At 37.0% G+C, this 9,533-nt stretch overlaps 1 protein-coding gene across 1 annotated transcript in view; it reads left to right on the top strand.

The window, feature by feature from the left end:
• Nucleotides 1-9,533, top strand: part of CBLB (Cbl proto-oncogene B, E3 ubiquitin protein ligase) — a 129,350-nt gene that overhangs the window by 111,627 nt on the left and 8,190 nt on the right. Inside the window, 4 exon segments of the mRNA XM_009321370.1 lie at nucleotides 2,052-2,195; nucleotides 6,860-6,948; nucleotides 7,048-7,179; nucleotides 8,488-8,625. Of these exon segments, the coding sequence (XP_009319645.1) occupies nucleotides 2,052-2,195; nucleotides 6,860-6,948; nucleotides 7,048-7,179; nucleotides 8,488-8,625 (503 nt within the window).

Below are 9,533 nucleotides of genomic sequence, written 5' to 3'. Positions count from 1 at the left end.
CTGGAGAACAAGTCTTATGAGGAGCGGCTGAGGGAACTGGGGTTGTTTAGCCTGGAGAAGAGGAGGCTGAGGGGAGACCTCATTGCTCTTTACAACTACCTGCAAGGAGGTTGTAGCGAGGTGGGTGTCGGTCTTTTCTCCCAGGTAACTAGTGAGAGAGGAAATGGCCTCAAGTTGCGCCAGGGGAGGTTTAGATTGGATGTGAGGAAAAATTTCTTTACTGAAAGAGTGGTTAAACATTGGAACAGGCTGCCCAGGGAAGTGGTTGAGTCCCCAGCCCCGGAAGTATTTAAAAGCCATGTAGATGAGGTGCTTAGGGACATGGTTTAGTGGGCATGGTGGTGTTGGGTTGATGGTTGGACTCGATGATCTTAGAGGTCTTTTCCAACCTTAATGATTCTATGGTTCTAAGTATATTACTGATTGAAGGAAAAAGTGTCTGAGAAGTTAGAAGTATCTAGGGAGCTCTAGACTTTGAATATATTGACAAAAGCAGCACATCTGCCCCCTTCCTTCTCCCTTTATTTATTTATTTATTTAGTCATTTAGTGACTGGCTAGTACTCATGGGAGTTAGTTATTCTTTTTTTTTCACAGAATACCTGGATGTTCTGAAGTCATGTGCCGTCATCTACAGTAAATAGTGAAAGAAGTATATTTTTCCTTTGTGAAAAAGTGTGCTGTGTGAGTCAGGTGCTGCTTGTGTTGAAAAAATGAGGAGATAGGCCTGGCCTGTCATTTCAGCTCTTGCCCTTATGATAAACTCAAACTAATTAGACCACAGGAAGAGAAAGTGTGTCCACTCCCTTCTTATATTTCCTTATAGTCCTTAAGAACTTCCCTAAACGATGTATGAAGTAGATGTATCTTGTAATGTAGCATGTAGTTCAGCTCAGGGGCCATTAGCCATCAAAATGGCTGTGGATGCATTGCACATCTTTATCCAAGGTCTTCCAGCTGTTGGCTTTTTTTGTGGCAAAGAATAAAGGTGCTATTCACTGCATAATGCAATATCCAGATGATTTTTGAAGTTCTACACTTATTGCTCTTTGTGTTCAGCTAGTTTAAGAATCAAACTTCTGTTTGTGGTTTTCATGTATGATCAAGCTGAAGTTAAATTAAGTCCTTAATGTAAGCTTTTGTATTTCAGATGTTTTATGAGTTTCTTATTTATCTCAATGTATTGGAGTAATTGCTATACACAGAGGGGCTCTATGTATAAAAGAGTAGATGATGTTGATTGCTAGACCTATAACCTAGCTAGTTATACTTTATGAAGGCCAAAAGATATGCTGAGCTTGTTAATATCTAACAAAATTACTTTCCCCAGACTGCTCACTAAAATGAAGTTTTTGCCCATCATTTTGTTTACACTCATATAACAGAAAACTAGATAGTAGGAGTTAGTTTTTTGTTTTAAAAGAAATCTAATATCCAGCAGTATTCTCCACGATGGAACTTATTACCTGTAAATGGAGATTGTAAAGCCTACCTTTTTCCTGGGCTTCCACTGCTTTCAAAAAGTGACACAAATCACTATCTGGGAGGACAATTAAAGACAATTATCCTTTGAAGTAAAAATAATTTAAAATACAGGCAAATTCTGGGAGTTCGATAATGTTATGGCTGGAACAAGACTTCACTGAAAGGGTGAATGTCCGCTGCCTCACTGAGCCCTGCTAAATACTATTTGTCCTGAATTAACTTTTGTTTAATTCTTTTGTTAAGTGCAAACAGGTTAAGCCTTGTAAGTGCCTATTTAGTACTCCAATTTTTTGCAATTCTCTGCTATGTGGTGCTTGCTTAAAGTAGCTGTTTAACTCTTAAGAAAAGCTGCTCTTTTCTCTGTGCATTCTCAGTGACAAAAAAGCCAGTAACCTGGCTTAGTTTTAGTTTGACATAGTGTTTTTATATGTACTACATATAATGTTACCTTATATGTAGCAGATGTGTATTAGGGATGTTTAGGCTAAAGAAGAGTATTTTCTGTATTATACTGAGGTCAATTATGTAACAGTTCAAGCAAAAATGATCTTTTTCTCATCTCCTTAGGTGCCCTGTTCCTTCAGCAAATTCTCTGTCTGATAAATCAAGGGATCACACAGATGATGATGATGAATACAAAGTTCCTTCTTCACATCCTGTAATACTGAGCTCACAACCACCTCATAGTCATAATATAAAACCTCTTGCTCGGTAAGGTCATTTAGCAGCCTTGACGGCATATTTACAGAAACACTGCTTTTCCCAAAATTTACCTGGATTCAACATTTATTATGATGGTTAAGCTTGTCTGCTTTCTAAAATGTCTTATCTGTTCAAGCTTGGATTACTTATGCCTCTGTCTCATTTGACCACCACCACAGTCATAAACCTGTGAAGTTCACTTTTTTGTATCTCTGCTGTGTCAGAACTGGGTATTTTTTGCATTTGAATACCATTTCTGCAGTTGATCCTTTTTTCCCTTAGGTTGAAGTTTTCAGAACTGACCAGGAGATTCAACCCTCACAACTCTTGCAAATTTAATTTTTAGGCGAATTGTGTGACTGAAATTCCCAAAGTCAGCTTTGAAAATCTTGAACTTTCACATTTTATATAATTCATGTTAAGAAGCAATGCAGTACTGAAAAATATGTGAATTGGCAGCTGTATGTACATACTTTTATTTTCTTTTTGTCCCATGTGTACTATGTCTTTTTGGCTTTTTGAGCCTGTTTCACAGTATATTTTCTTTGGGCTTCTCAGGAAGAGAATGTTTTTTTAAATTCAGATGGAATATCTCTCTTTTGCTTTAAATGTGTTCTAAAATAATATCTCCAAACTGTCACAGTTCTGAATTATTAATTAATTATGTCAAGGAGATTTGGGACATGGCAACCGAAAGCTGTGTCATTCCTGGTGAACTTCTTGGTCTTTGACTCATAAAAAAAATTCTGAATGTCTGGAATTAAGAGAATAAGTCTTGGGAAAAAGAAGGGCCAATTCTCTACTGGTCTTGTAGGTCAAAAGTACGATTAAAATAAAGTATTGATCTAAAAAGTTCAGACTTTTCTGCTATTAAAAAAATGCAGTGACATATTGCCATTTTTTCCTCTTTCTGTCAAGCATGTGATGTCAAGGACCCACCATCAATAAAGCTCAACATGTCTCTCATCCCAAAATTAGCCAATTACAATTTTTAGACCTCTTTAATCAGACATTTATAACAGGTGGAAAAAAGGTCATAGTCTGATCACTCCTTGCATGCAGGTTAAAAATTCTGTCTTTATTAGAAATGCTGATCCAACTTTCACTGCGTAGATGTGAATATTACACAGTTGTCTGAGCTTTATAGTTTTGAGTACTTAAATTCCTATCTACCCTATAAGACTTTAGAAAAAAAAAAAAAAATCAGTTATGAATAAAACTCTCAATGTTGGCCAAGGAAAAAAATGGGAAGGAAAAAAGAAAATAATTCCAAGGTCCTAATCCTTTTTACCTATGCCATTTTTTATCTGAGTGTGTTGTGTGTCCTGGTTTTGGCAGGGATAGTTAATTTCCTTCCTAGTAAAGGAAGGAAATCCCACGGGGGGGGGGGTAAGCGAGCGGCTGTGTGGGGCTCAGTTGCCGACTGAGGTTAAACCACAACAGTTGTGCTTCTGCATGGGAATGTCTTTCTGTGCCATGCAAGTCATCTGGTAGAGGCTGAATTGCTTGCATGACTGGAGTTACACAGGTTGTAACCTTTCTTAGACAAGAAGTAGTCTGCAACAGAAGAGAGCAGTATGCGGACAGCTTACCTTGGTTTAGCAGCTTCTGAGGGCTATGTCTAGGTTAGTAAGTAGTGTGGTGCAATAGGAGTGGGTCTGCAGAGGGGACCAATTGATTCCAAGGTCCTCACATCCACACTGTATGTTTTGGGAAGTTTTGGATTCTGACTAGCCCTAACATGGTCCTGTGGTTGGAATACCCTTTAGTAATTGCAGCACATTGGATGAGGTCCCGCAGGACATCTTTTGAGTTAACATCATCCAGACGCAATTGAGTCTGCACGCTCTGAGACCTCTCTGCAATGTAAACCAAAGTGCTGTAAGTGGGGATGACTTGTGGGGATTTGTTTCAGTTCATACTCCTGACCTGAACTAAAATGCTAATATCTAGGTGCACCCTGAAAGATTCTTGAGATAATAAACACCTGGAAAACTAGAAACTTCTCTTTTTCTGGTATCCTCCTTTTGCAGAAAAAAAAAGAGTTGAGTGTTTTCAGTTGGCTGGTACAGGATTTCACCAGGCCATTAGAATTATTAATGGAGGCTGTAGATGGAAAGCTGATTTCAAAGTTTTTTCTAGGTTTTAGTTTATTTTTTAGCTAGCGTACTTGGTCTTGCGGTTATGGTGGGTGTTTTGGCATTAATCCAGGACTTGCTACAAAGAAGATACATCAGTTTGCCATTCAGATTGCTCTATGATTAAAACCACCAACTCTTCTTATGATATATTCTAATAAGAATTTTAACTCGAAACAAACCATTCTCCTAAGCATTAAAAAAAAAGAAAATCCTATTGAATATTTGTGTATGAATATATATGATGTTCCATGTACTTAAAATGTCTCCTTTTAGCTAATGTCACTGCTTAGATGTGAAAGCTGAGATAAAGCTTTCAAAACGAATCTTGATTCTGGTTTATGCTGTATTCTTTTAATCTCATGGAGAGGTGTGTGTCAATAAAAGCTTAACTTTTCAGTATTGTCTAGAAAAACTGTTAAGAACAATTTTTTTTTTTTCCAATTGTCATAAATTCTTAGCACCTTTCAGTTCTGTCCCCCAGTGTTACCTCTTATCTCTTTCCTAAGTGTTGCTTCCTCTGTTCTTGGATAGTACTTAGAGATTTCAGTAAACTAAAGAGCCTACAAAACTACTTCTGGATGTTTTGTAATTTAGGAACTATGTCATTCTTCCATCCTACCCCCAAATTTGTATTGCCTCTCAGACTTTTTGCTCTTTTACCAGTAGATACGACAATGCTAGAAATATTGCAGGAATAATACAAAAAATGATTCACAGTCTTATTTTCTGGCAGATCAATTAATTGTCTGGTTTGTTACAGCTGGTCATTTCTTCCCAGGTATGGGGCAAGTTCAGCAATAAGAAATGGAGGGAAAGAATTTCAGCATTACTAATTAGGCTACTATTAGAAGAATGATACATTATTACATTCACTATCTTTTCCTAATAAAGGTTTTTCCAAAAGGAAAAGAAAAGGACAGAAGGCTTGCTTGTTAGTACTCATTTGCTGCCTTTTTTTCTGGTGTTTACTGTTGATGTAAACAGGTATTTCAGCATGATTTGTAAACTGATCACTTAACTGGGCTCATTATGACCGGAAGACTTCTGAAGTGGTGCCGTGTTAAGTTATCTTAGTGCCTGTGGCAGATGCAGAATAGATTGAAATTAAAGTAGAAAATATCCTTAGTTATTTAGTGTATATGCTGAGGAGTCAAAAGAAGTGTTGCATCCACTGCGTTTGAGAGATTGAACCAATCTAATTTCAAAGATAGAAACAACGCTTCCTCTACCACTTCCCTGGGGAAATTAATTCATAACAAAACAGCTCTTACCATTAGTTTTTTTGTTTTGGTTTGTTTTTTTAAGTCTTGTAATTATTCTTACATTGATTTCATTACTCCTAGTTATAACCCTTGGGACCACAAACACAATTTCACTTCCTCTTTCCTGTTCATATATTTTAAATGATTCCAGACCTTTATTCATCCCTCCTTTCCATATGGCCGAAGCTGATATGTCTATTAATGTTCGTACTACTGGTAAAAACCCAAGATCCAAAATTTTAGCTGTATATAGCTCTAGCAGATTTGCCACTATTTAGTAATAATGGTGCACGGTGGGCTGGGATTTTTATTTTTAAGCTGGAATTGTTTAGTGTGGTGGCCTTTTTCCAAAGAAACTCTGGTTCTTTCTGAATATGCAGGGTCCACAGTTCCAATGACAGGAGTAATTTCCCAGTTCTTTCACATTCATTTAAACAATATTTAATAATTTGAAAAGGCTTTTGTTCTGGTTTTCTGTGCAGTATTTGAACAGAGTCATCTTACCAAAATCATCTCCAATATTTTTCTGACAAGATTATAGGCAACTTTGTACTGTTTGGTTTAGATGATGTTCATGTTTAATTTGATACAGTTTAATTTTGAGGGCATAATATGCTTCCATTTTAAAAAACTAGTAAACTGTGGTAGAAGTATCAGTGAGACTCAGCTTTTTGATACAGAAATGAATAGGCGCCTTCAAAACTGCTTTGGCTAGTTCAATTTTTTTTTTTTTAAATGTTTGGCTAAGAGTTTAGTTGAAATTTGTTATTGCTAGTGGTGAGTTGTTCTGTTCCAGCTTTTTTTGTTGTTTTGTTTTGTTTTGTTTAATGACTTTTCAGTGAACTTCAGCATGGATAATTACCAAAATCCACATTTCCCTTTACCATATTTCTACTAGGGAAAATTCAACAGCTGGGAAAGCAAAATAGGATTGAGTCTGTGACTGAACTGTGTGAATAAACTAATGACCTGAGCTCTGAAGTGAGGACTGTGTTTAACATTAGTTCTTCCTCTATCTTGTATTTCAGCCTTGAGTAAGTTATTTAAGCCATGTCAGTATCCCACCGAGAAAGCAGTATAATCCTTCAAAGGAGTTTTTTGACAGTTAACCAGTATCTGCTCTCAATATAAAAACTGTAAAGTTTAGAATTGGTGCAGCTTATCGTCTTTCATTCGTTTCCATATAACTGCCAGCTTGGGTACTTGGTCACTGTGGGAATTTATACTTGGCTAACTGGTTGATTGCTTCCTGTTTAATGTCTGTCTTCAGGGTGTGTGAGAATGGTCAGTGTGCTGGAGTAACGAATGGGACACACAGTGCTACTACAGAGATGAAGAAATCAAAACATCCAGAGTTAGGTACGTTTTTATTTTTCATTATTTAGCAAGAAAATTTACTCTGTGCTGTTCTAGGGGTACAGCAAGAAAACATTCACTTCTTGTGATTGTGTCATTCAGGAGATGTCTATGATGCACCTACTGTTCCGGTACCTTTGCCACCTGCACGACCTCCTACCAGAGACAACCCAAAACACAGCTCTTTGCTCAACAGGACACCCTCCGATTATGATCTTCTGGTGCCCCCTTTAGGTTGCAGACTTTTTGCTGATTACATTTGATGGTTAACATTGCCTAGATTAACCAAATGCCATGTTTATTGAAAAACAACCAATGTTGAGTATGTTAAGACTACCAAACAAGCTATGGGCTAATATTACAGCTGGAAGTCACTATTTGTGTCAATGATCTGTACTTGGTATCTGTCTGTGAGCCCTCATGCAAGACAGATGAAAAGGCATACTAAATCTGTATTCAAGTTATAAAGAAAAGCAAAACCATTTTTCCTAAAATAAATTATAATTTTTTGTCCCTTAATATGAAGTTTGAGCATTGCAATTTAATGCAAGAGTCGAGGGTTTTTCCTGTTGTAGGAATTAAATAATTCCATTTCTTTTATCAAATACAAAGAAGAATGCCAAAGAGGTGGTATTTAAATCAAAGAAAACTAAATTAAATTAGTAAGTTTGTTTCTGGGTTTTTTCCACTATGAAGTGACAGTTCAAAACTCATTGCTGCCTACAACTATCAAAAGCTATCTTTTCCAACCCCAATTTCTGTTCTGTTCTCCTACACGAAAGTCAGTGAGCTCTGCATATATAATGGGGCTGTGCTTGGCCACCACCCACACCTTCATTGACAAACTCAGCTGCGTGATTGTTAGACTGCAGGGTATGTTTCATCATCCAATTTTCTGGTTCCATAAAACCTTTTGAACATTTGCTATGTTCCTGCACTGTACTCTCTCTGGTCCCTGAAGTGTTCCTGAGTTGTGACAGTACGTTGAATTGAAGGCAGAAGAACATTTAAAAATCACACTGCTTGGTAACCCTAGTCCTGTCTGCACCACCTTTGTGTAAGGGGTACATTCTTTTGCCAAGCCCTAGAAAATTCAGTTTATATCTGGGGTCAGAGCTTTAGAACAGCAGATAAAGATAATGCACAGTATAAATGTAGCAGATTCAATGTAGTCAGCATCGGTGTTTGAATATAAGTATTTTTGCTTAGCCACTGAAACATAGCTGTTATTCTACAATGATATTCAGTGAAAGCTTTCATTATAATACACTCTTTGCAATTGAGCCACTAAAAGAAATCTCTTCCCCCATCCCAGAAAAGAAACTGAGTACTGCAAAAGGTCATTCAGAGCATGTTTTGGAAGAGGATTGTGCATAGTAAGAGTCAGGTTTACAATTTCATTACTGGAGTCACTGAGCTGCCAGATGAACCCTGGGAGTAATGGCCTCAGCAGCCAGAGAAAAATAAATTTTAAGCTTCGCTCTTTATTCTACAGTTCTTAATGAAGTTTTGCTCATCTAATAATTCTTTTCTAAAATGCAGGTGAAGATGTGTTTGATAGCTCACCCCCTTCACTACCACCACCACCACCACCTGCTCGGCACAGTGTGATTGAGCACACAAAACCTGCTGGCTCAGGTAGCCGACCTCCTTCAGGACATGAACTGTTCCTTCATTCTGGTAGGAATACAAAGAAAAGAACATATTTTATTTACTGTTCCTCTCCTTCAGAAGCTTATCTGTTCTGTGATAAAGTTGTCATCAGGCTTCAGAAGTCTGTTTTGTCTGTACTTCATTATACAAAAAACTAAAAAATAGGGGTTTTTAAATGGTGGAGATGAAACAACTCAATATAAAAAGACAACTTTTCATTATCACAAAGTAAAGAAATAAGGTCAATATTTCTATATCAGGCTAGACATTTTGGTAAATTGTACTCTTCTAGTAAGAGTTGTTACTTGTGAAATGCCAAGTTTTCTGTTGTAATCTGTAATACTAGTCTGTATGCTTTTGTCAACTCCATTGTTTTCTATAGTAAAACATAACTCACGGGGTTTATTTTCAAGTTGGAACTTGGGGAAAAACTGGAAAATAAAGGAAAGGAACATCCTGCTTTGTTAGAACTGTTGTAAAATTTTGTTGCAAAACTATATTAATTGTGAGCACAGTTGCAGGCGCCTGTGGTTCATAACCTTTTTGATAAGTCAATTTTTCACCTATCTCTCCCCATGAATCACTGTGATGCTTTTTCAGTCCAGTATTTTGCTTGTAAAGGATATAAAAGCTATGTTGACAATTTATGAATTTTGCCTTTGAATTGAAAAGTGTTTGATTGTCAGGTTAATTAAGTTGAATACATTTGCTGCTGATTGTACAGATTAAAACAGGATTTTTGTGGGTTATAGTGCATACCTGTGAAGTGACTTTTTTTTCTCTGTGGAAGCTTCCGAAGGATATTGATGTCTTAAGTTTACCTGTCCCAGGAATATTTTCAGTGATTATCTCCCTTGTGGTGCGGTTAGATGTCTTCCTCCTCCTATCTAGTTTTCTTAGAAGCTGTATGGAGAGGGATAAATGAATGTTTTGGC

Source organism: Pygoscelis adeliae, unplaced genomic scaffold, assembly GCF_000699105.1.
Source record: "Pygoscelis adeliae isolate BGI_AS28 unplaced genomic scaffold, ASM69910v1 Scaffold363, whole genome shotgun sequence".
In the NCBI taxonomy this organism is placed as follows: Eukaryota; Metazoa; Chordata; class Aves; order Sphenisciformes; family Spheniscidae; genus Pygoscelis; species Pygoscelis adeliae.
The sequence above is the reverse complement of the archived record's forward strand: the minus strand, read 5'-3'. Positions and strand labels throughout refer to the sequence as shown.